This window comes from Lepus europaeus, chromosome 4 (assembly GCF_033115175.1).
Source record: "Lepus europaeus isolate LE1 chromosome 4, mLepTim1.pri, whole genome shotgun sequence".
In the NCBI taxonomy this organism is placed as follows: Eukaryota; Metazoa; Chordata; class Mammalia; order Lagomorpha; family Leporidae; genus Lepus; species Lepus europaeus.
Window position 1 is genome coordinate 142,074,579 of NC_084830.1, and position 26,318 is coordinate 142,100,896.

General features: G+C 47.0%; 1 protein-coding gene across 3 annotated transcripts in view; it reads left to right on the forward strand.

The window, feature by feature from the left end:
- KLHL3 (kelch like family member 3) overlaps nucleotides 1–26,318 on the forward strand; it is a 118,988-nt gene that overhangs the window by 39,285 nt on the left and 53,385 nt on the right. For 2 of the 3 annotated variants that reach the window (XM_062189092.1, XM_062189093.1), the window contains 2 exons: nucleotides 5,282–5,403; nucleotides 14,815–14,977. In XM_062189092.1, coding sequence (XP_062045076.1) covers nucleotides 5,282–5,403; nucleotides 14,815–14,977 — 285 coding nt within the window. The remainder of the gene's footprint in view (nucleotides 1–5,281; nucleotides 5,404–14,814; nucleotides 14,978–26,318) is intronic. The other variant, XM_062189094.1, reaches the window with a different exon arrangement.

Sequence of the window (26,318 nt, forward strand, 5' to 3'; positions counted from 1 at the left end):
TAGGTTTTGCACTCAGATGGCCCAGATCACTCACTTGCAGGAGAGTTGGCCAGAATTCAGGGAGGTGGCACAGTATTTCTTTCTCTTGGGTGAGGTTAAAGTTGACATAGGCCTTAATGCTGTATCCAACCAAATGCATTGGTAATTCCGATATTAGGACATAGACAGATGCTAGTTAAGGGGAAGAAAGTAACTGTCTCAATAACCGTGAAGGTTTACTGTCTAAAGGATAAGGATTGTCCTGTTTTCTTTCTACCCAGAACATGAGACTAGATTAGAGACGTACAGCTTCAAGTTGGAAGTGAGGAAGATTTCTATAGTGTAAGGGGTCTTAAACACATCTTTTTCTTCCCCTTGTAGACATACAGCTTTGTGGGGAGTTGATGGATTATCTGTGGTTCTTCAGAGAGACCTGACAGCTGATTTACCATTCTTTTCTCATTCTCAAGGCTTCATTTATATAACAGGATTTGCTTTATACCAAAGACCTGGAAGATGAGCCAGTAAGTCTTCTAGGCTTCTTGAATCTTCTGTGACAGTAAAAAGTTTTCTCCTCCACTCTCTTTCTTGTTCTTCTTCGACAGTCTTTTCACCTAAAAACATCTTGGTTCAGCATGGTGGTGTTCTTGCTAGGATCTAGAACTGAGACTTGGACACTTGTATCTAATAAGGGTGTGGACTTGCCTGCTCCCCATACTTCCTGGAGACTGCTCAGTGCAAGGATATAAGGTGAAGTCTGAGCATTAAAGAAGTTCAAGACGTAGCCTCTCAGTCTGCAGCAGCCTTCTAAGTGGTCAGCCTCCCTCTTATTCTTTCTTTCTGCCCCCAACTCATTCTTCATACTGCACCTACAGTGATATACCCCAAATAGAAATCTGTCAGGGGCTCTCCATTGCCCTTGGGGTGAAGTATCTCCATCTTGTCTTGCCATTCCTCCCTTTGCATGCTGTGCAAAGACTGGACTTCTTATTTTCTCTCAGACAGGTCGCATACTTTCTTACTTCCACATGTTTAAAAAATGTTAAATTATTATTTTGTTTTTCATTTACTTGAGAGACGGAGCTCCCATCCATTGGTTTACTGTGTAAATGCCTGCATTTACACATCTGTTGGTTCATTGTATAAATGGCTCTGGCTAGGGCCACAGCCAGGAAGTAGGAATGCAGTCCAGGTCTCCTGAATGGGTGGAGGGAGCCAGTTACTTGAGCTATTACTTGCTGCCTCCTAGAATATGCATTGGCAGGGAGTTAAGGTCAGACACCGGATGGGAATTTAACCCAGGGACTCTGATGTGGGAAGCCAGTGTCTTCCACTAGGCTCCTCCTCCAGATTTTTTCCTGTACTCTCTATAGTATTTCTATATTCTATCTGCAATACTCTTTCCATCATTCTCACTTTTCTCCATTTTTATAAAATTTCATTTATTTGAAAGCCAGAAAGAACCAGAGCTAGAGCGAGAGTGAGAGGGAGAGATCTCATCTGCTGGTTTATCCCAAATGCCTGCAACAGCTAGGGCTGGGCCAGGCCAAATCTGGGAGCTGGAAACTCAGTCCGGATTTCCAACGTGGGTGGCAGGGACCAAACTCCTCTCCTACTGCCTCCCAGGGTGTGTATTAGCAAGAAGATGGATTGGAAGTAGAGCTGGTACTTGAGTAAGGAATTCTGATCTGGGATGTGGGCATCCCAATAGCATCTTAAATGCGGTGCCATATGCCTGACTCTCACTTTCCTTCTTCTTCTTCTTCTTTTTTTTTTTTGATAGGCAGAGTGGATAGTGAGAGAGAGACAGAGAGAAAGGTCTTCCTTTTTGCCATTGGTTCACCCTCCAATGGCTGCCGCGGCCGGCACATCTCACTGATCTGAAGCCAGGAGCCAGGTGCCTCTCCTGGTCTCCCATGCGGGTGCAGGGCCCAAGGACTTGGGCCATCCTCCACTGCCTTCCCAGGCTATAGCAGAGAGCTGGCCTGGAAGAGGGGCAACCGGGATAGAATCCAGCGCCCCAACTGGGACTAGAACCCGGTGTGCCGGCACCGCAAGGCGGAGGATTAGCCTGTTAAGCCACAGTGCTGGCCTCACTTTCCTTCTTAATAGCTATGACTCCTTCTCTGGATTGTTTCTTAGTAATTATAAATCAATATGTTGAAAACAATGGACTCTTTCCCCAGAAAAGCCAACGTGTGGTCTCATGTGCTCATCATTTTGCATGTAGTATTGGGGTATAGGAATGCCTGGCTCAAGTACCTTTCAAGCTGAGTCCGCTTTTCTAGAATTTGATACTTCTTGCAGTGTGCTGGTCTTCTTGTCTCTGCACTAGGCTGCTCTCCATAAAGGCAGGTCCATGTTGTGACCTCTGGGCCCACCACAGTAGGGCTCACGTTCTATTTGCTGGAAATATGTTGTCCAAAAATTACAAGTGAATGAACGAGTAAGAATGACCAAACCCTTGATGGTTTCCAACCCTCAGGAATTACTAAAGCCTGTGGAATAAGGAGATGTCAACAGAAAACTTCCCTTTTTCCTTTTTTTCCCTTCTTCCACAGATAATTTTAAATGCTTGTTATATGCCAAATACTTGGTTACATTTTGAGGATGACTTGACAAATCAGCTGGACAAGATCCCTGCCCTCTTGCTTCCTGCTTGTTAGCCCTTGGAACACTTTGATAGAAGTCTGTAGTTAGGGTCATATTTAAATCATAGAGGGATTTATTAGAAATTGTAATTACTGGCACCGGTAGTGACTGTTATTACCACTTTCAGGTCCTAGTTAAGCTGAAGTCTTTGTTTGCTGTCACATTTCTGCTGGTTCATAAGAAATAGTAAGATTGGATTCTACAACTCTGTGTGCTTATTCAGGTCTCTAATTGACTACAAGGGAGCTTTCTTAGAAAATAACGGTTGTCTTCAAGTCCCTAGTTTCTTCTTCACAGCACTTTTTTCTTGCTTATTGGAGTTCTAAGTGCTTAAAGTAAAAAAATTACATTTTGGAATCATGTCAAGATGCAAGAAAACATCTCCCTGAGTCCCACTATCGTGAGAACCATGTTAATCTTTTCTAGATCGTAGGAACCTATAAGAATCTGAAAAGCACCATTGGTCACTCCCTCCCCCCGCCCCATAGAAGGTGGACTTCTTTGTGTATATAAAAATATTGTTATAGAAATTCGGGAGTTTCCATTTGTTTCCCCCAAAGTTACAAAGCCCTAACCTGACTCCCAACCACAAATTCCACAGACAAAAATCCATCAGTCAGACTCTGCCTTCACACTCACAGGAGGGCTTCTAAATCTTTTGATCCTGGCTGCTTTTTTTTTTTTAATTTAGGGTATTTTTTTAAAGGCCAAATTCTTAAACTAAGAATTGGCTGAGTTTTATTATCTTTTGCAATATAAGTACCAACTGGACCCTCATCAATGAACTTAATAGCTGTTTAGAGAGAGAAGTTTAACTTCTGATTTCCTTGTGTATACACGTTTCTGTTTGTGTGTCTTAGAACAAACTCAGGAGACAGATTGTGAGAGCCTGTCCTCTGGGTGGAGGAGGAATCCACCATCTTTTCCTGCTTCCTCTTGGCCTCTCCGTCCTGCCCTAGGGCTCACTGTGCTGAGGCCTTTCTGCTGGCTTCCACCGTACTCAGAGGCAAGAACAAAGTGGAGAGTTCCTGCTCCACTTGATGTGGCAATGACAGGAACAGGCAAGGACTAGAATGTATTTTCCCCCCACTTTCTTCCCTGCTCCGGAGTCATTCAGATCTAGAACTGTGTCAGGATAGGAACTGGAGACTGGTGGAAGAGTTGTATGCAGTCCCTGTAGCTTGGAGGTAGGCGTCTACAACCCATATGCTTCCTTTTCTTGGCTCTTGTGCATGAATTCTGCAGAGAGAAAACAGCTACCCAGGCTCCATTTTCACACTCACATTAGGGCATTGGAATCTTTTTTTTTTTTTTTTTTTTTTTTTTACTGTCAGGTTGCCCTTTATTTCATCCTGCAGAGAGACATGCTTTGCCTGTCTTCTGACATCAGCAGCTCTTGTGGAACGAGCACAGGTAAACCTGTGCACTATAGGTGGAGTGCAGGCTAAAGTCAGGGCCTCAGGACTGGGGAAATGTGGTGCTGTTGCTGCTGTCATTCACAGCCCTGCGTACTTTTTTCTTGGGTTTTTGTCAAAGCCTCTCAACTCTCCCCCTGCCTCGAATCTAGCTTCCACCCCACATCCAAAATTTCATTCAAAAGCACCCATTTGTTGATGTCACTTCCCTGTTTAAAACCTCTCACTGTCCTTAGGATAATGTCCAGACTCACTTACAGGACCCATAGGGCTCTGAAAGTCCTGACCCCATCTACTTGTCCAGCTTCCTTCTTCTCATTGTTACCCTGTGTACCAGCCACGCTAGCCTGGCACCATTACCCAAATGTATCCTTTTGCAGCTTCCTGCCTTGACATTTAGGGATCTCGTATCCAACTCATCTTTCCTCTCCTTTGGTGCCTGTGAATTCTTCTGCAGTCCCTAACACACTGCTCAAATGTGACTTCTTACTAGGGTGCCTTACTGGAGTTCCCAGCTGGGGTTTGTTGCTCCTTCCTCTGGGTTCGTGGGATTTGGTAAAATGCAGTGGTCACAAATGTTTTCTCTAGAGTCAGACTCCCTGGGTTTCAACCGACTTGGCTCTTTCCTAGAATTGTGACCATGGAAAAAAATGACTTAACTACCCTGTTGCACCTCATTGTCTTCTTTTGCAAGATTGGGATGTTATTAATAAAACCCATAGGCTGTTATTAGGATTCGAAGAGGCAGCAGTTTAAGATGCTTAATGCAATGCTTGGCTATAGCACTCAATAAGTGTTGCTTTTTCTTGTTACCCTGGTGCTCTGTGTATACCTATACAAAGCTCTTGTAACTTTCATTTGTAAATATTTTTATGTACCTGCCTTACTAGTCCTGGCTCCTTGAGTATAGATGCATATCTTGTTCATTTTTCCTGGCCCTGTGAGTATAAGTTTACAGTAATTATTGGTTGAAAAAATTGTATACATGTTTTATATACATGTTTTTCTTCAAAGAGAAAATGGACCTTAGACAGAGTAGGGAATGCTTAAGATTGGGTTGTGAGTAATCACAGACCCAAAGTTGAGACCTGATTTGTGGCCTGAATCCCTTTTGCCTCCCAGATCACAGGTTGCGTTTTCACATTTCCAAGTAAGGGCAAGAGGCCACGTGGAAACTAAGCACATTGAGGTGCCATGTTTATGTCTTTCTTAGTTGTTTTTATTGTGGATTTCAGGTGACATGTCTGAGAGTAAAGCCAAGAAGATTGAAATCAAGGATGTGGATGGGCAGACGCTCAGTAAGCTGATTGACTACATCTATACTGCTGAAATCGAGGTGACTGAAGAGAACGTCCAGGTAAAGTCAGCTCCAGTCATGTCTCAGTGTGCTGCACACTTAGAGGACCCAAGCTTTTACAGAATTGTTCCCTTCTTACAACAACTCAGTTGTTACCGAGGAAGAACTAAAGATCTGGAGAAGTTAGCTGACTCTACTGGACTCACAGGGCCAGTTGGTGAGCCTGCTACACCTGAACTCCTGCCTTCTTATCTCAGTCACCCATGCTTTTAATTACTAGGCTATGATACCTCTAACTGAGCCCGATCCCTCAGAGCAGAATGTGTGTTGAAAATCTTGTGAAAGGGGTAGATGTTTGACTTAGCAATTAAGACTTTTTTTTTTTTAAAAGATTTATTTCATTTATTTGAAAGACAGTTAAAAAAGAGGTAGAGACAAAGAGAGAGGTCTTTCATCTGCTGGTTCACTCTCCAGATGGCTGCAATAGCCAGAGCTGCACTGATCCGAAGCCAGGAGCCAGGAGCCTCCTCTGGGTCTCCCACGTGGGTGCAGGGGCCCAAGGAGTTGGGCCATCTTCTACTGCTTTCCCAGGCCATAGCAGAGAGCCAGATTGGAAGTGGAGCAGCCGGGACTAGAACTGGCGTCCACATGGGATGGTGGCGCTTCAGGACAGGGCTTTAACTCGCTGCACCACAGCACTAGTCCCAGCAATTAAGACCTTGATTGAGATGCCCACATCCCATATCAGAGTATCTTTGTTTGATTCCCAGCAACAGTTCCTGGTTCCAGCTTCCTGCCAGTGCAGACTGAGAGGAAGCAGTGATAGTTCAAGTAGTTGGATCCCTGCTGCACATATGGGAGACCTGGACTGAGTTCCTGTCTCTGGCTCTGGGCCCTGCCTTGGCTTTTGTAGGCAGTGAGGAATGAATCAGAGGATGGGAGATCTCTGTCCTTCTGCTCCCTCTGTCCTTGTTTCTCTAACAGAAACAAAATCTTGTGGCGGAAGAATGAGAAGCTCAGATGTCCTGTCTCCTTCCCATGTCATCACCTGACCTCAGGAATATTGAATTGTGAGGCTGTTAACGTTGTTCCTGTTTCAACGTTAGGCATTCAAGTGCCTCTAAGCACGTGGAGGTGTTGAGCACCAGCATTGAAACTCAGCAGAACAGTGCGGTTGTGAACGTTCTGTCTGTGCCCTTTCCTCCTTTCACTGCCTTACCACATCCTCAGCCATCTGGAGCCAGAAAGAGGACCCAGGCTAGACAGTGCTTCCGCCAGAGGAGTATGTCTTTGCTGTGAGGACCTGGGCCTTCGGCCTCATGCTGTAGTAGGGGAGGTGGCTGAGAGTGGGACTTCCTAGAGCCCTAAAGATCCCTGGGCAGAACCACAGACACAGGGTGTGTTATTTCTTGTCCTTAAGGCTCTGACTATTTAGTTACAGTGATGGAGATTACATGTGACATGAAGGCTTTTTTCTTTTTCGAAAGCACGATACCATCTTTCCTATTTGCTCTGAGGTTGGTTCTTTTCTAGTGAGCAAACTGCTTATTTCCCTTATCGGGAACACTACCTCCTTTTCCAGGATTGAGGTATTTGTGAGACTGAATTGATGATTGTTTATTCTTTCAATTCAGTGCAAAGGCCTGAGTTTCTATTGTATGCGAAGCACCTTGTTGGGCTCTGTGGTTATAGAAGTGAAGAGTGGTAATTCCATTGTCTGCCCTCATAGAGTTTTGAGTTTAAGGGTGTGAAGACAGATGTTCATGAAGTGAGCATACAAGTAGTGTCTGTGCACACGTTGTGATAAGCCACTTGAAGGAAGAGTGTGTGGTGCAGTGGGAGATAATATCAAGGAGACTTAATCTGGATGGAGAATGGGGTCTGGAAAGGGCTCTTCAGCACGCGGGGCGGCCTGAGGCCTGCGGGATGAGTTGACGTTAGGCTGGTGTGTTGAAGGATGCTGGGAAGGGGTCAGGGTGAAATCCAGGGTACGCTGTGTTGGGCCTGCAGAGGCTGCCCGTGATAGAGCTACCCCTCCATGCCCCTGAGGCAGTCTCTGGGGTTCTATGACCGCTGTAGGGTTTGTTCTCATCCACCCTCCTCCTCCTTTTAGTGGAGGCTTGTTTTACACCCAGGAAAATGCACAACCACACCATGTTGCTGCTGGGCTTTCCCTCCCAGAGTGCAGTGGGCAATGCCATGGTTACATCCCAGGCCTAGCAGCAGCATTCAAACGGCAGAATGGGTTCTGGGCAGTAACAGAAAGTGCAAAGTGACTTCCTGTGAAGTGAGCATAGGGGAGGCTGGAGAGCTGTGTGAGCAGAGCCACCTTTCTTTCCCTTTTCCAACATGTGTTTATTTCCCTGGAAGATACGAAGTGTTTGCAAACTCAGATAATTAGGTGTTTTTCTCTGCATCCTTCCTGCCTGCCTAGGTCATAAGTAATAGTCGCTGTCAGATAGTAAGTAGTAGACAATAATAAATAATCATAAGTAAGCTAATAACTAAGTAAAAGGAAAACAGTAGTCATGTAATGAGGTAAAAAGGTAATCTTTGCAACTCTGGTCTCACCTGGTGATGGTCTCTCTAAATTAGCTCATCATATCAATCATCTTAAAGTCAATAGCAACAGCAGCGCTATTAGAGGACTCGGGACAGTGGCTTCAACCATTTGCTTTTTAAAACTGCTTTGAGGAGGAGGGAAAGAGGGGCTAGAGTGCAGCTGTGCTGTTCGGAGGCCAGGTGGAAACAGGGGTGCAGCGGGAGGGCTGGCTCCCAGCTTCCGCATGGCGGCCCATTCACAGAGTGCTCTTGCCCTGCCTTTCCCGCTGCCATGACAGTTGTCACGTCTGCCAAGGCGGGTCCTGGAACTCTGTGACGTCGGGCCCTGCCTGCCTCTGATTTTTTTTTTTTTTTAAGATTTTATTTATTTATTTAAGAGGTAGAATTACAAACAGAGGGAGAGACAGAGAGAGAGAGAGAGGTCTTCCATCCACTGGTTTGCTCCTCAAATGGCTGCAACGGCCAGAGCTGAGCTAACCTGAAGCCAGGAGCCAGGAGCCTCTTCCAGGTCTCCCATGTGGGTGCAGGGACCCAAGTGCTTGGGCCATCCTCTACTGCTTTCCCTAGCCATAGCAGAGACCTGGATCGGGAAGAGGAGCACACAGGTCTCGAACCGGCGCCCATATGGGATGCAGGCACCGCAGGTAGAGGATTAACCTACTGTGCAACAGCACCGGCCCCTCCCCTCCCTCTTACCACAGTGTCTCCAGCATCTCACTGACACCTCGCCTCAAAGATCATTTTTTTTATCTGTTGGAAAAAAAAGAATCGTAAAGGTCCTCATTCTGTTGGGACGTTGTGAGTTAGACTGCTTGTGTCATCCTCAAGCTGTGTGACCCTAAGCAAGTTACGGATTCTCCCTGTGCCTCAGCATTTTCTTCTGCAATATGGGCATAATAATAGCATGGAACCTTATAGGGTTAGTGTGAGAATCAAATGTTCTAATATAGGTAGAGCGTTTAGAATAGTGTCTGGAAAATGGGAAACAGTGAGAGCTATCATCACCTAAAACATGGAGGTGGCAATGGAGGGGCTGTGTGTGTCTGTGTGTGTAAGGCTCTCTCTTTTTTCTCCTCTGCCTGGGTGCAGATGGAGACTGCATCTAGGGAGTAGGAGCCATGGTATGGAGCAGGGATAAGACTCCCCTCGTCCGGCCTGGATGTAGCTAGGAATTCTTCCAAGAGGAGTGCGATTTGCGATGCCTCCTGCCCAGAATGCTTAGAAAGGACCGAGGTCTGGGCCAGATGCCAGCTGTCACTCTGGGAAGAGGACCCTTTAGGGGATCTGTTAAATAGCAGGGAAGGGGAAAGAGTGATGTAGAGGGCGCAGGGCTCAGGGACTGTCTCATTCTCCCCCTCAGGGCAGACTGTGTGTGGGTTCTCCTTGTCTTATTCCTTCATTTGCTCTTTCACTCTGCACTTTTTCTGAGCTCCTGCCCTGGGCCAACAGATATTCTGGGCACAGAAGGTGCTGTGGCAGGCGCTCTCCCCAAGGAGCACGCCTTCTGAGGGTCGAGGCAGATGGCTAAGCAAACGGATGCCCTGTGCTGCAGTGGGGCCAAGGCGGTGGCCCAGGAAGTGAGGAGGGGTCATCGTTGCCCTGAGAGGCTGGTCAGGGCTGACCTTGAGGAAGCGCTGTGTGAGCTGGACCTTGAGGGGAGACTTCTTCCTTTGCCTGCCTGCCTATGTCCTCACTGGTCTGTGAGCCCCTTGCTGTCTTCATCTAAGTGTGCAAGGGCTCCACAGGATGCACCTGGGGACCCTTCAGACTGTGGGATTATTTGGAATCAGACATACAAACAAGTCCTTTTCCATTTTCCTCTTGACTTTATTCATTTCTCTCTCTCTCTCTTTTTTCCTCTTTAAACTCTGGTTAGGGAGCATATGTTTTGCCTGTGGTTAAGACACCCATGTCCTACCTCAGAGTACCTGTGTTTGGTTCCTGGCTCTGGCCCCTGACTCCAGCCTCCTGGCAGTGCAGATCCTGGGAGGCAGCATTGATGGCTTCAGTAATTGCGTTCTTGCCACACATGTGGGAAACCCTGAACTGCTGCCCTGGCTCCAGGCTTTGGCCCCAGCGGAGCCCTGGTTCTTTCAGTTCCCTGGGGCATGGTCCAACAGATGAGAGTGGTGTCTCTCTGTATTTCAAGTAAATAAATACATTTAACAAAATAAAGCAACAGAATATTGTGGTTAGGTTGGGACATGAATCTGAGGGAAAGCAAAACACAAAAGGTTGAGAAGAAGTGAGTTTGTGTCAAAATGCAGATTCTTCTACTGTCATGTATCTGCGGAGGTGGTTGCCATGAGTTGTCTGGGAGACAGTATTTGTTGAGGATTTGAGGCACAAAAGAGATGAGCATGAAGGCACTGGGGTTCTCCTAGAGTCAGATGTGGGGCTCAGTTTAAATGGCCGTGAGAGCTAGACACTCCATCTCTTCCCAGCTATGCATACCTTGGAGAGACCCTGAGTTGCCCTTGCACGGTGCAGGTAACAGCAGTCCTGACACTTATTCAGTACTAAGTATATGCCAAGCACGCGCCAATCACTTCGCACGCATCATGTCATTGAGTTCTTGTAGCCGCCCTCACAGGATGCGCTGTTAGGATCCCTTTTGCAGCTGGCGCAGCTGAGGCACGGAGGGTCGTGGAGCTCTCCCGCCTCGCTGAGCTCTGAGGCTGCGGTGGATGCTAGCCTGTCATTCAGTACAGGATCAGAACCTCAAGTTCAGCTGACAGCGATTAACAAGAGTGACAACAGACTTTGCTGAGCCTTCTCTTTCCACCAAGCCTGCGCTCACTGTCTTCAAGGTCTTATCCCAGGGGGTCCTTCCTGGGAGTCTTTACAGCAGTGCCACTGTTAGCCTCCCCATGCTGTGGCAGAGACAGAGGCACAGAGGGAGGTCAAGCCGTTGGACCTCTGTCACGTGGGTGGTGAGTGCCCAAGTCAGATGTCAAAACGACAGTGCTCTTCCAGCTTTCGTGTTCATCGACATCCTTCTCTCCCTGCTTGCTTGCTTCTTTTCCTCAGCAGATCTTAACTTAGCACCATCTCTGTGTCAGACCCACGGTGTGGCCGAGGCCGAGGCCCTGGTGGCCCCGTCACCTGGCCCCATGGCTGGTGCCTCCGGCTGTGCCTGGCCCTGCTCTCTGGAGCACCAGGAGTAGGTGCTTTCCGAGGCAGGGCATTTCCTTTTGTTTTTGCGAGAGGAAACAAACTCTGCGACGGGATATCCTCTGCTGTGTTTTCATGTTATCCCAGGCAGAGAACAAACAAAAAGGGGGCCTGCACGTGAAGCATGGAGGGTAGGCGGCTTGTGAGCCGATGGAGATACCTAGGACTCTTTATGGAGGGGCCATTCCAGGGCCGGTTTCCCAGCAACTGTGATGCTGAGGTGGTGAGAGGCAAACTGCAAGCCTGTGGCATACTCATCCATCCTGAAGCATGGTTCCAGCTGAGGGCTGCTTCTCTGGCCTGCGGGACCAAGCAGTACTGCCCTCCTGATTCCATCAGGACAGTCTTGTTTGAAAGCTGAGCACCTGAGCTCTCCTCTTGTTGATAGCCTCGTTACCACTGATGCTTGAGGGAGTGGAGTTTCAGCCAAGGGAAGAGGAAATACCCTCAAAGCCATGTTTATGCCACCGAGGGAACTGAAGACAGTCACCTCATGGCTGTGCTGCTCTTCTCTTTGGAGTCTCTGGGGATTTGTTTTGTCCTGTGTCTAGACCCCAGAACACCACTGGACCGGGTGCCAGTTGATCTCTGAGACCTAGAATTTGAGCAGTGATCTATGAAGATACTTCAACATCTTCATAGAAAATGAATTAAAAGAAAAATGTATTTTGGTGCAAAAATTTTTGACATCCAATTGTATGGAAGTCTTCAAAAAGTTTACTGAAAATATGTAATTTGAAAAAGGCTGGGGATGGATTTCACATTTCTTTTGCATTAAAATGAACTTTTGATTTCATTTTCCATAAACTTTTTGAAGCACCCTTTCTATCTTGCAGCCCCTAAATCTTCCCCCCTGAGCATCCTGATTCCCCTTGACTTTTCTTCACGGCCTTCTGGATGAAGCAAACACAGGAAAGAAAAGATTCTTTGACTCGTAGCTAATCTCAGTGTGAGATCAAAGAGAGAGAGCAGTGAGAGGAGCCATAACCCAGTTCATTTCAGGAAGTCAGTTTGATAACGCTTTGGGGCTAGAGAGACCCCGGCAGGTTAAGGGGGTGGCATGTGCAGAGGTGCAAGCAAAGCCTTATGTTTTTTGCCTAAAGTAAGTTTTGTGACCAGTAGGGAAATTGTGGGTAGCTCTGTCCAGGGAGGTTTTAAAAACTGAAAGTGTAACCTAAGGAGCATGTTCAGGAAACATTTATTATTGCATTTCTCTGGCTGGTTGTCATGAGCTTGGGAATTTAAGCACCAAATTGTGTTGCTGTCTTCCTGGGGAAGAACCAAAAGGGGAGGGAGTGGGTGTGAGTGGCTGGGTCTTGTAAGAGCTTGTTGGGAACTGTGGTGGGGGGGGGGGGGACAGACTGGTCCTGCAGAAACCCTCCTGTGGGTGATAGAGGGCTGCCATCAGAGGTTTGCCACATCTCTGAGTAGGGTGTGTGCTGGACAACGTTTGACGATTTCCTCTCCCCTGGGTCTGTTAGGGTTACAGGTTAGAGGTTACTCTTAGAGCAAACAAATGTCCCACTTTGCCCAGAACGGAGAGGTGTCATGGGGTGTAGACTTTCAGTGCTAAAACTGGCCAAGTCGCAGGCCAGTCAGGATGCTTGGTCAACCTGTGGCCTTAATGCTAGGTTTTGTAGCTGGTGCTGTTCAGTGGAGTGCCAGGGAGGTCATTTGGGGACTGGGAGTAGAGGTTTCCATTCCTTGTGTATATTCAGCGAGAATGGTTAATGGATCGCCACCTAACTAGCAGGCACAGACTAATCTGGTTCTGGAATCTGTTTTTGACCATGTCAAGCAAGCTCACAGGTTAATTGAGTTTCCATTCATGGCTGCTTAGTGAGCAGGGTGGCTGCCTACTGTGGATGGAGCTCAGGTGTTTAGATTTGGATCCTGGCAGTCTATTCACTTATGGTCTGAGGCTCTCAGGAGAGGGTGATTTTTATCTTTTTCTTTCTCAGAAATGAACCAGTGATTCAGAAAGCACCAGGGACATGGTGTTAGATTTACTGCTGTCCTGCTGGGGCCACAGGAAAGTGGAAGAGAGGAGAGGGTGGAGGGAACGAAAGAGGAACACATTTTCGCAAACCCAGCTGTCATGAGCCAGAAGTGGAAGCGTGTAGAAAGGAAATGTTTTCCTAGTTGAGAGTGGGCATTTAGCTCAGGAGTATGGCCACTGAGAGCAGAAGTCTCGGTGGCTCCTTCAGGTGGGTGGGGATAAGGAAAAGGATGACATCTGTGCCAGTTTTAGCACTAGAAGTCCTGTGAAACCTCTGAGTCCTGGACAAATTGGTGCCCTTGTGGAGGGACAAGACCCAAGGATGAACAGTGGGACAGAATTTTTGGCCTGAGCACATAGAGGTGATGAGAGTCACAGCTCTTCTGCCTTTTGGGAGAAGGCAAGGGTGCAGAGTTTAAATCATGTGAAAAAAAAAAGAAATAAAGACTTTTATAGCACTCTGAATCAAGAAAACAAATGCATCCATAGCCCATGTCTTCCTGGGCAAGCCCCTGTGGGTGGGAACAGCTGGAGGTGGGCCCAGAGCCAGGGGAGCAGCTGAAAGCAAAGGCCTGGGACAAGGGGATTGTTTTGGGTACATGGATGATGGGGTTCCCAAGCTAAGGAGCCTGAAATTGAGCTGTCCTGCTCTGTGATTTTATTCTAAAATTCTTTTTGGAAGCTCATTCTCAGACTACCTGTCTCTTCCACAGTGGGGAGGTATAGCAGAGCTGGAGTGGGATGGGTCCCTGGTCTTCCAGCCTGTACTTTTGATCAGCAGCTGTGGGAAAGTCCTGGGGAAATTTGACAGGGGCTGGCAGTTTGAACACCCAGCTGGCCTGCTCCAGCCAGTCTTCCCCAGCTCTTAGGAAAAACACATGCACATACACCTGAGCAAGGACAGTTTCTGTCTTCCAGGATACGTTATACTCATGCGTCCTGTGACCTTCTGGAAGAAAATCTAGCCCTCCCTTCTCTGAGGCTTTACCCAGAGATGTTCTTTACTTTTTGTCTTTTGGATGGGAGAGCACAGTGTGACTGCATGAGTCCCGAGTGACTGGGGTGAGTCTCCTGTAGACCATAACCCTGGTAAGTGCAGGATCTGGTTTGTCTTGCTTACCACTGCGTCCCAGAGCTAGACCAGTGCCTGATGGTAGACACAATGAAATGGTGAACAAGCTAGTGAACAACTCAGTAGGCACCTTTCTGAGTGAGGACAGACTGTACAATAAAGGCTGTAGGGCAGTATTTCTCACACGTGGGGACATTAAAAGCTTCTCAGTGCCCAGGCCACACCCCTTGTTGGTAAGTTAGAATCTTTGGAGGCAAGACCCAGGCATCCGGATTTTGAAATCTCTCCAGGTGATTCCAGTGACAGCTGGAGCTGTAGGGTTCTGGTCTTTGTTCAGTGCTGCAAGCATCATCTGGTTCTCATCAGAAATTCAGGCTCTCTGGCCCCACCCTAGAGCTACTGAATCAGAATCTGTGTTAACAAAGCCTGAGCAGACTGCCGTGGGGTATAGGGATACAGAGAATCCACTGGTGTTTAGGGCCCATCGAGTGGAGAGCAGCAGGAAACAAGGCTGGAATGCAGGCTGGGAAGTGTGGACTTAGTGGGCAGGCAGTAGGGGAGCCACGCGAAGTTCGTGGGGCTGAGAGGGCTGAAGCAGTGCCTTATGGGGAATGAGGCTCGGCTGGAGGGATCCCAGGTCTCAGACTGTCACCTTCCCTTGCAGGTGCTGCTCCCAGCAGCCAGTTTGCTGCAGCTCATGGACGTTCGGCAGAACTGCTGTGACTTCCTACAGGCTCAGCTGCATCCCACCAACTGCCTGGGCATCCGTGCGTTTGCTGATGTGCACACCTGCACTGACCTTCTGCAGCAGGCCAATGCCTATGCAGGTAATGGGGGCCCAGCTGCTGCACTTCCTCGGAGCCTGGGATTTAGTCGTCTGGTCTGCTCTGCACTCCTCGAGGATCATGAGAAGTGGCCTCTCCTGTGAAGCAGCTGTGACTTAGTGAGGGACACTAGACACACAGGAGACACCATTAACAGTTGAAGAGTTCAGTTTAATTGGCAGATGGATGGTACAGACAGTAATTTTCACAAGTGTAGGAGAAAGAGATCTGAAAAGTCTGAGGGGCAGTAAACTGAGCTAGGTTTTGAAGGAAATCTTGTTTTGTTGTTGCTTAAGTGAATTTTTATTTTGTTCAAAATGTTCTATGAACACAGTTTTTAAACAGTCATTACTGAGCAGCTTAGAATGATGACGAGAACCCCTTGCTCTTCCATTTATACCATACCTTGATCTCATGGACTTCTCGTTTTCAGTAGCTAAAGAATTAAAATGCTGGGTCTGGCTTTGTAGCATAGTGGGTAAGACCACCACCTGCAGTGCAGGCATCCTATATGGATGCTGCTTTGAGACCCGGCTGCTCTGCTTCCAATCCAGCTCCCTGCTTATGCGCCTTGGAAAGCAGTGGATGATGGCCCAAGTGGTTGGGCCCCTGCACCCACGAGGGAGATCTGGAAGAAACTTCTGACTCCTGGCTTCAGCCTGGCCCAGCCCCATTTTTAGCCATTTGGGGAGTGAACCAGCAGATGGAAGATCTGTCTCTCTCTGTCCCTTCCTCTTTCTGTGTAACTCTTGACTTTCAGATAAATAAGTAGATATTAAAAAAAAAAAGAATTAAAATTCAGGTTCTTTTTGTTTTTACTTATTTTTTAAAAAAAGACTTATGTAATTTATTTTGAAAGGCATTGTGGGGCCAGCTCTGTGGCATAGCAGGTAAAACTGCCCCTTGCATTGCCAGCATCCCATATGGGTGCCAGTTCAAGACCTGGCTGCTCCACATCTGATCTAGCTCTGTGCTATGGCCTGGGAAAGCAGTGGAAGATGGCCCAAGTCCTTGGGTCCCTGCACCTGCGTGGGAGACCCAGAAGAAGCTCCTGGCTGCTTCAGATTGGCCTAGCTCCGGCCATTGCAGCCATTTGGGATGTGAACCATCAAATGGAAGACCTCTCTCTCTCTCTGCCTCTGTAACTCAGACTTTCAAATAAATAAATATTTTAAAAAAGAAAAGTATTACAACAGAGTGGGCATAGGGAAAAGGGGAGAGAGAGAGAGAGAGAGATTCGTTTTCTAGTAGCCACAACAGCCAGATCTGGGCCAGGTAGGAACCAGGAACCAGGGATTCTTCCTGGGTTTCCCACATGGATGGCAGGGGCCTAAGTACTTGGGCTATATTCCACTGCTTTTTCATGCAGATTATCAGGGAGCAGAATTAGAAGAGGAGCAGCCAGGATTTGAGCTGACACTTGAACTGACACTTATGCAGGCTACCACGTAGCCATGGCTTAACCCACTGTGCCACAACACCGGCCCCTCTTTTTTTCTTCTAAAGATTTTAAATTTATTGTGTGTATGTGTTTGTGTGTGTGTGTGTGTGTGTGAGAGAGAGAGAGAGAGAGAGAGAGAGAGAGAGAGAATCTTCCACTCACTGGTTCACTCTCCAAATACTGCCAGAGCTGGGACTGGGCCAGGCCAAAGCCAGGATCTAGAAACTCCACCCAGGTCTCTTGTGTGGCTGGCAGTAACTCAGGTACCCAAGACATGATTTGCTACTTCCCAGGCTCATTAGCAGGGAGCTGGATCAGAAATGGAGTAGCTGAGACTCAAACTGTCATTTTGATATGGGATGTGAGTGTCCCAAGCTGTGGCTTTACCCACTGTACCTCAACACCTTCCTCAGCATGCATGTTCTGTTTTAGCTAAAAGCTATTCCATCTGCTATTTGCCTTCATTTTTTCTAAATAATGTGTGTTTACTGCTGTTTTTTAATAGTCCTAGACCTTGTCTGCGGCTGCTGTAGAACAGTGAAGACTGAGCTTTCAGACTTTCCGCTATTACACACATAATCCTAATATTACTCCCACAGCTGAGCTAAGTCAGTTATTATACTTTGTTCTTTTCTTTTTTTAAAGCTTTATTTAGTTATTTGAGAGGTAGAGTTACAGACAGTGAGAGAGAGAGAGAGAGAGGTCTTCCTTCCATTGTTCACTCCCCAAATGGCCACAATGGCTGGAACTGCTGTGATCCGAAGCCAGGAGCCAGGAGCTTCTTCAGGGTCTCCCACGTGGGTGCAGGGTCCCAAGGACTTGGGCCATCTTCTACTGCTTTCCCAGGCCATAGCAGAGAGCTGGATTGGAAGAGACATAGCTGGGACTAGAACCAACGCCCATATGGAATGCTGGCGCTGCAGGTGGAGGATTAGCCTACTGCACCACGATGCCGGCCCCTATACTTAGTTCTTTATCACATTTTTAAAATCAGAAAGGCAATTGATAATTGCCTTTTTCTTTCTTTCTTTTTTTTTTTTTTTTTTTGACAGGCAGAGTGGACAGTGAGAGAGAGACAGAGAGAACGGTCTTCCTTTTGCTGTTGGTTCACCCTCCAATGGCCGCTGCGGCCGGCGCACCGCGCTGATCCGAAGCCAGGAGCCAGGTGCTTCTCCTGGTCTCCCATGCGGGTGCAGGGCCCAAGCACTTGGGCCATCCTCCACTGCACTCCTGGGCCATAGCAGAGAGCTGGCCTGGAAGAGGGGCAACCGGGACAGAATGCAGTGCCCCGACCGGGACCAGAACCCGGTGTGCCGGCACCACAAGGTGGAGGATTAGCCTGTTAAGCCACGGCGCTGGCCGATAATTGCCTTTTTCTTTGCATAGTGTATGCTCTTATCATTAATTGTCAGGCAGATACAACTCAACAGTCCTTTCTAATACATCAGATGATCTATTGATTCCATTTTGTTTTTCTTGGAGACATTCTCCTCACTAGAGCTTGTAGTCCTGTCATTTTAATGGGGTTTTGAGAGGGAGTAGAGATGAATGTGAACAACCAGTTCACCATGTTTGCCTGCACAGAATTCTCCACTGCCTTTTATTTCAGGTTGAGGGAAGATCACGAGTGACCCAGGAAACAGGTCTGGGTATTTTGATTGATAGATTCAGTCATGGCCACCTCCTTCCCTCGGAATAAAGCACTTGATTCTTCCCCTGCCCAAACAGACACCATCGCAGCTGCTGTTCTGTTTTATGTGGTCTTGCCTACCCAGTGTCTAGAAATTAGCCGAGGACCTGCTGGCTGCCCACCTGCCAGCTCCCCATGCTGCGTTAAGCCCCTTGGTCCACAAGGCGGCAAACATTTGTTGTGTTTTTTGACATCCTTTTGTTCTCTGATCAAGCCCCAGACCCCAGGAACCTGACAGACTCATTTTTCCCTGGAGTTGGTTTCTGAGGACACATAGAGAGCTGGTTGTTAGGATGGTCCTGTTGATAGTCTTTAAAAAATTTTTTTATAAAGGACATTCCATGGTGGCCCAATTCTGAATCAAACAGAGGCAAGTGTTTTGGGGCCTGTGCTCAGGCTTCGCTTGAGCCAGAGCTAAGAGCTTGGCCAAGGCAAGCGTTTGTAGGTGCAAGTTCCTGTTACAAACCTTTACCGAGGCAGTGGGGAAGAGAGGGCACTAAGATGCCAGGGATCTCTGCCTCCTTCTTCCTGTCCTTGCCCCTGTGTGTGTGCACATGTAACACACATTGCATGCTTTTCTGGTTCTGGGCATGTGCTGAGACCCCATCTTTGATAAGGGCTCCTAGTCTTTTTTTTTCTTTTTAAAATATTTATTTATTTATTTGAAAGTGTGTGTGTGTGTGAGAGAGAGAGAATGAATATCTTCCATCTGCTGGTTCACTCCCCAGATGGCTGCAACCAGGAGCTTCCTCTAGGTCTCTTAAGTGGGTAGCACTTGGGCCATCTTCTGCTGCCTTTTCCAGGCCATTAGCAGGGAGCTGGATGAGAAGAGGAGCAGCCAGGACTCAAGCTGCCTATGTGGGATGCTGGCATAGCAGGCTGTGGCTTTACCAGGTATGCCACAGTGCCGGCCCCTCCTGGTCTTCTGATCTGGCTTTTCCCCACTTTCTCCCTTTGCCCTTTTCACTGTCTGCTGATGAGACTCATCTGTGGGAGAATAGAGAGGGTGGAGGTGAGATGGCATCCATCTTCTTGGTCCTGCCCGGTCCTGATGCTGTCATAGTTACTGGGTTCTGTCAGTGCTGTGGGTATGAGTGCACCGGATGTGTACGCACATACCTATCTTTGGCTAGCATTTATTGCACTCTTACTTTGGGTCACATTCTATGCTAAGCATTTTGTAGGCATTATTTCATTTAATGCATACAAAAATTGAGGAAACAGAGGCACAGGATTATATAATAATTTGTTGAGACCATGTAGCCAGTAGGGACAGAAACAGGATTCAAACCAGACAGAGCTGACTTCAGTGCCAGCACTATAACCACTACATTCATCAGCTTCCAGGCCTAGTGTGGACATAAGACCGCCCCCTGTGAGTCAGGAACCGAGGAGTGCAGGTGGCTAGAGCTGGCATTTTCCACTGGAACTGTGAGCTTGGAAGTCTGTGCCATGTAGTCACCCAATCCCAACAACTAGAGAGTGTGGACAGATTCAGCTGTCTGCTAGACACAGAGGGTGCAGTCATCTCAGGGTGGGGAAGTGCAGTTTGAGTGTTGTCTTCTCTTTCCTGTGGGGTGTCTCCCTCCCAAACACGTGGAGCCTGGTCCCTCAATGCACAAGCGAGCCCTCCTGCTTTCTCTGCAGGCTGAGAGCCTGCTCCCTGTTGTCAGGCCTCTGGAGAGAGTCTGTGATCATCTCGTGGGTCCCTTTCTTTGCAGCCCCCAGCCACACCCAGAAGGGAGGTCATATTTTTAGGTGGTATGATGAAGAATGTGGGCATTGATCAGACCAAAATGAGAAGATGTTAGAAGAGGTGAAGGGGAGGAAATTGGAAGCTTTTGCAACGTTTACAGGAGTTAGAAAATGATTTCTGCTTACTCCTGTGCATTGACATGGGCCTGCCTTTTTCTTTGGTCTCGAACCATAACTTCAGATGGAACCTGGTGCTCTCTGCCATCCCTGTGTCTTGAGACAGACCTGCCAAGTGGAGGAGTATGGGTACCCACAGGGATCGCACACCAGGGACATTGTTGGTCCCTGTGGTCGCAGGCTTGCCTCTGAGCCTTTGCCTTGTTTTAAGCTGACAAACTGCAAGGAGACCTTGCAGACCAGGGCTAAGGATCATTCCAGTTGACACTTGGTGCTCAGTGACCCTGAACCTGTGTTTTCTATCTTTGATGCTGGTAGTCCATCCTGCCCTGTTTCCAGGATGGCTTGGGGTTCACAGGGGACAGGCAGGAGCGTGTCCCACAGAAGTGTATCCACCAGTTCATGCTCTGAAGCCTCTCTGCCAGCCTTGTCATCTTTGTTAGAAAGCCTCAGAGTGGGGTGCAGGCTGGAGGACAGGAATTCCTGGGTCACCACTACCACGTGTTCTTGGGGGGAGGAAGACCATTTCTAGGACTTCTGGTTTTGGTTTCTCTTTATCCAGAAAACAGGCAGGCATGTCCTGTGCTGCTTCCTGGCCCTCCCCATCTCTAGCCAGTGAAACTCTGCTTTGCCTCTGAATTCTCTCTCTTTTCTTTTTCTAATATATGCTTTATTTTTATGTTACTATTTTTATTGCTGTTATTATTGATATTTGAATACAGAACCCATCCATGACCTTCAGAGAAAGCAGACAGGCAGAGAGAACATGAAAAGCACCCTGGTCCTTACCTAGAGAGAGAGACAGGCAGCACCTGTCCGTGCAGGTCTTTTTCATTTTGCCTGTGTTTTTTCCAGCTTTGAATATTGTTCCATGTCAGGAAATACTTTTCTATACCATTTAAAAAAAGATTTATTTATTTGAAAGACAGAGTTACAGTGACTGGTAGAGACCCAAAGAGAGAGAGAGAGAGAGAGAGAGAGAGAGAGAGAGATCAGTCTTCTATCCGCTAGTTCACTCCCCAAATGGCCACAATGATTGGAGCTGGGGCAATCCAAAGCCAGCAGCCAGAAGCTTCTTCTGGGCCTCCTAGGTGGGTGCAGGAAGTGGAGTAGCTGGGACTCAAACTGGCACCCATGTGGGATGGCAGCATTGCAGGACATGGCTTTAACCAGCTGTGCCACAGTGCCGGCCAGCCCCTTACCATTGTTTTAAAAATGTAGAGAATCTATTTAGTGAAAACAACTTATAAGAAAATAGACAAACAATACACAAAATATAAAATGCTAAGACAATTTCCTGGTCCATTTTACTGAAGGGGTTGGGGGTGGCGTGGTACTTGCATGTCCCTATAGAATTTATATATTATGCTTTTTAACTTACACAAATAGAAACATTCTGTATGTTTTGCACTTTTGTTTGTCTTAATACAAAATCTTGGTATTCTGCCAGATCCTTTTGGGTGATTGTATCTTACCCTTTATATCTGCTGCATCATATGGAAGACGTATAATTTAACTAGATCTCTATTGATGGGTATTGATGGTCCCAGTTTTTTCTTTTACATAAAGTGCTTCAGTGAGAATTCTCATGGATAATATTTTGGAGTATACTTGCTCGTATACCTATAGGGCACGATCTTGGTAGCCTAATTATTGGTTCAAAGAGTGTTTGCTAACAGAGAGTGCCCAATTGCTGTCTGAGAAAATGTGATTTCAGTTTTAAGGTTAGCAGTTGCCTTCTGATAGGCTTCAGCCTTCCTGGTGAAAGGCGAGCTTCATGGGACTGGAGGATTCCTTCTCTTCATCCAGCTGCCTCTGTGTTTCCTGTTTGGAATGGCCCTGTCTCTTCCTGCGGGGGCGGTCCCTCCTGCTTCCTTTGGGTCCACTTCCCTACGGCTTCCTTTGGATCCAGTTTCCTTCTCGGGGTGATACCCCAGAGTTTTGCTGTGATAGTGTTTTTCTTGGTGGAGGAGGGTGGGCTCCTCATTTTGAAGCTGACCTTTCAGACTGCTGCCCCCTGCTGGTGGTATCACAGTCCTCCTGGCTGTCTGGTAGCCGGGTAAGGGACCCTCGTGTTTTGCACAGCCTGTTTCTTAGACCTCATTGTTATTGATTTCAGGGGAAGCTTAATCTTTAACCCCAGAGTCCAGGGTGCAGGTTTGTGGGGACTTTGTTGTTTGCTAATTGGATGGCCATACACTGGGCCATCAGTGGGGCTGGCTGGGAGGGATGTTAATGGGACCTCATTAATGAAATGGCAATTAAAATTCTTTGGACATGTTGTTTACATCAGTCTGCCAAAGCTCAGCTGAAACCCTCCAGCCACGGGATGGAAAAGCCATCAGATTTCACGTGCTCATGGAGAAAAAACAGCCTTTTTTCTGATAGGTTGAATCCTTTCAGATTATGGAATGAAGTAATTAAATTAAGAGCAGCAGAAAAATTTGTCAAAGCATTTAAGAAAAATGAACCCCTGATTCAGCAAACAATGCCGCTCCCAACTTGGCATCAAGAAGTAATGATGATGACCAAGGTAACAGTCATGATAATGGTGGGGATTTCTACCAGTTTTGAGCACTTGTGAGGTGCCCAGTTTCTGCCACACACTTCACAGGCATTGCCTCATTAGGTCAACTAACTGTAAGAGGTAGTTATTGGTTCCTGAATTTATAGGTGAAGAAACGGGGAGTCTGGGAGGGTTAGTAACTTGCCCACCATCACGCAGCTTGAAAGTGACAGCGCGAAGATCTGCGGTGGAGCTGACCGACTCTCAAGGCCTGTGCTGCGCTGTCAGCTTGCCTGCTTATTTTCTCACACGCCCAGGCCAGTGCAGGCCATCTGCCCATGGTGGTTGTCTCCATCTTGGCTGCTCGTGATCTCCTGCTTCTCCCTTGGAGGTGACAGATGAAGCAGCAGCGCAGCCTCGTAGTTTCTATGCTAGCTCTTTTCTTTGTTGGGATTTTAGGACATTTCCCTTGTTCCTTCCATTTTTGGGGCAACAGGGAACTTCATTGTTGAATGGATAGCTCTGGTAACTGGGGAGTTTTCATATAGCCCTTGCCACTTTGCTGGGGAAGAGACGGAGAGAGGGCGAGGGAGAGGGAGAGAGGGAGATGGGGGAGAGGGAGAGGGACACATTACATAGATTTCTGGAGTTAAGTCAACATGCAAGTCACTTATTTCCTACCATCTCTGGGGAGGGTGGAGGTAATGATATTTAGTTTGAGGGCAAAGTGACTATTACCTTCTGGGGAGAGATCAGGGTAGGTCTGTTACTTCCCTGTGGGAGCAGAACCTTCTCCCTAGGGTAGAGAATGCAAAATATTGATTCAAGAAACCTTGCCTCTGCCATCCAAAAATAGGGCACCACGGGGCAGGAGAGAGATTTAAGGCAGTTCTGTTAGATTTTTTTTCCTTTGCCCATCTGTTTTGATTCTGCCTGTCTGTCCACCTGTGTCAACCCATCTCTCTTGCATTGAGGCCAGCAGTTCAGTTTAGAGACACTCACACCTGTTCCCTGGGGCTGCTGGCCCCGAGACTTACAGGATTCCTATCATCACTGTGGGTCAAGGAAGTCACGGATGGGTTACTAGTTGCCTTTGTTCTGGGCTTCTAGTTTAGATGAACCAGATCAAAGTCTTAGATTGCTTTCATTGACTAGGGTTTGGCTTGGAAGGTTGCCTGAGTCCTAGGCAGCCCTGAAGAATGGGCAGGTACGTGCGATAATAATCGTAGAGTCGTGTATTCATAGACATTTTGCTGGACACTGAGGATTCAGCTTCAAACAAGACAGACCTGGTCCCTGCCCTCATGCAGCTCCCACTCCCAGAAGGAAAGACCCCTTGGGATAAACCCAAGTGACTACTGCTATGACAATTGTTATTCCCTGTTTTAGGGGTTATGGGAACACTGAAGAATATCACTTCGTCTAACTTGATGGACAGGGATTTTAGGGAAAGATCTTAATTCAGGGACTGTGTCTGAAAGCTGAGCCCAAGACTGACTGCAAAATTATTAGAATACTACTACTCTAAGATCACTATATATACAAACCTATCTGTCTTTCTATATATAGGCTATATAGAAATATTTCACATATGAATATATGATCGTGTTCCTACATCCATGTGAGGAACCTGGATTGAGTTCCTGGCTATTGGCTCCAGGCCCAGGTGGACAGGTGCAATAATTTGTTGAGTAAATCAGTGGATGGGAGCTATCTTTTCCTTTCCCCATCTGTGTCACACTTTCTCTCCCCTTCCCTCTCCCACTCCCCTCACCCAGAATAATTTACATTTTAAAAATAGAAAAAACGGAGACCTTCTCCCTAACCCAATTAAACATTTTTGATTACATTACTGTTGTTCCCTGAGTATGACTAGAAAGCAGCCCCACTAATAATTAAATTGTAGGCAATTAATACTCTTAAGAGATCAGTCCAGAAATCCAGGAGGTGCTGTTTTAATAAATTACTTTATATATATATATATATATATATATATATGAACGTTTTTAAAGGAAGTTCTTTAGGTTCACATCCTATCTGTCTCTGTATGTATGTAGTACCCTATAGAGGGATTCTTAAGGTTTTCATGATTTAACCAAAAGGGCCTTCTCAGGACTGCTTTTTCTTTTCTTAGATACTAACATACTTATGAAAATAGTTGTTACTATTATCAGACAGCCTTATTTTCAAAACCTGGCTCTAACCTTACTGTTATATTAATGCAAACTCATGCGTTAGACTTCCTGAGCTTTTACTTCTCCATCTGTGAAATGGGTGTGTTGGTACTTTAGCAGAGCTTTTGGGACTATTAAGAAACATAACATATAGAAACTGCTGCTATTGGGAAATTCCTTAACTTTTGCCATGCTTGCTTCTTTCAAAAGACCCAATTATGCCCCCAGAGTAAACCATTTCCTCTAAGCTTTCTCATTGGAAAGTTATGGGTGTGTGTTGCTTGCTGGGAGAAAGAGCTGGAAGTTAAATGGTGCCTCTCTCTCTTCTTCTCAATTTCTCATCCAAAGGGATAGGAAAATACCATTGTGTTCCATTTATCAGGATTTGAAACTTAAAGACTGTTTGTTGCTTACAGTAAAGCCTGGTTAATTAGGACTCTTAACCTGAACCTTCAATTAATTGACTTCTTTTTCTCTCTCTCCAATCCTCTTTAAGGAAAAAGATGCAAAAAGACTAGAGAAGTTGGAGTTTGTTATTGGAGAGCTCGGTTTCACCTGGCTAGCCCTTGGTTAAAGGGTACTGTGCCTCCTGCACATGTGCCTCTCCCGAAGATGTGGCCTGGTCTGCCTATTCATGCCACTTCTCGAGCCTGGCCCAGATCCCCATGTTTAGTGAGTACTCAGCAAACCTTTATCAGATGAATGAAGACATAGCCTGGGCCCTCGTTAGACATCACTCTAGTTGTTCTCTATAAGTGCTCTGAATTTTCTGGCTTCCCAGCTTTGTTTACATCTGAAGTGCCTTTCCCAGTTGTAGTGTTGTGAACTTTGGGTTAGAGTATTGTTTTTAAAGATATATTTCATTTATTTGAAATTTGGAGTGACAAGGGTTGGGGGAAATAGAGATCTTCCATCTACTGGTTTACTCTCCAAGTGCAGCATCAGCCAGTGCTGGGCCGGGCCAAAACTGGGAGCTGGAACTCTATCCAGGTCTCCCATGGGGGTGGAAGGGGCCCAAGTGCTTGGAGCATCTTCCACTGCTTTCCCAGGTGATCTGGAAAGGAAGTAGAGCAGCTGGGACTACAAGTGGTGCTCTGGTATGGGATGCCAGTGCTGTAGGTGGCATTTTAACCCATTGTACCACAGCACGGGCCCTGGGTTGGAGTTGTTGGTGACTTCTCTTCTCTCTCTTATGAGTCAGTAGGTTCCTTGTAGGTATCTTTCCCATTTTTGAAGAAAAGGGATAGAGACAGTGAGGTCTTCCATCTGTTGGTCCACTCCCTAAATGGCAGTGATGGCTGGAGCTGAGCTGATCGAAGCCAGGAGCTTGCTCTGGGTCTCCCCACATGGGTGCGGGGACCCAACGACTTGGGCCAACCTCCTCTGCCTTCCCAGGCACACCAGATTTTTTGGAAGCTGTATGGGAATTGGAGCAGCCGGGACTTGAACCAGTGCCCATATGGGATGCCAGCACTGCAGACTGGGGCTTTAACCTGCTAGGCCACAGCGCCAGCCTCTCCTCCAGTTATCTTGACCAAGACTCTTCACTGCATTCTCCTTTTCTACAGGAAAGAGCACAGCAAAACATATGAAAGACCAAATTGTTGAAAATGCATGATTCTTAGGGATGTACCTTCTGGGAGCAGAGGGAGTCGTCTCTG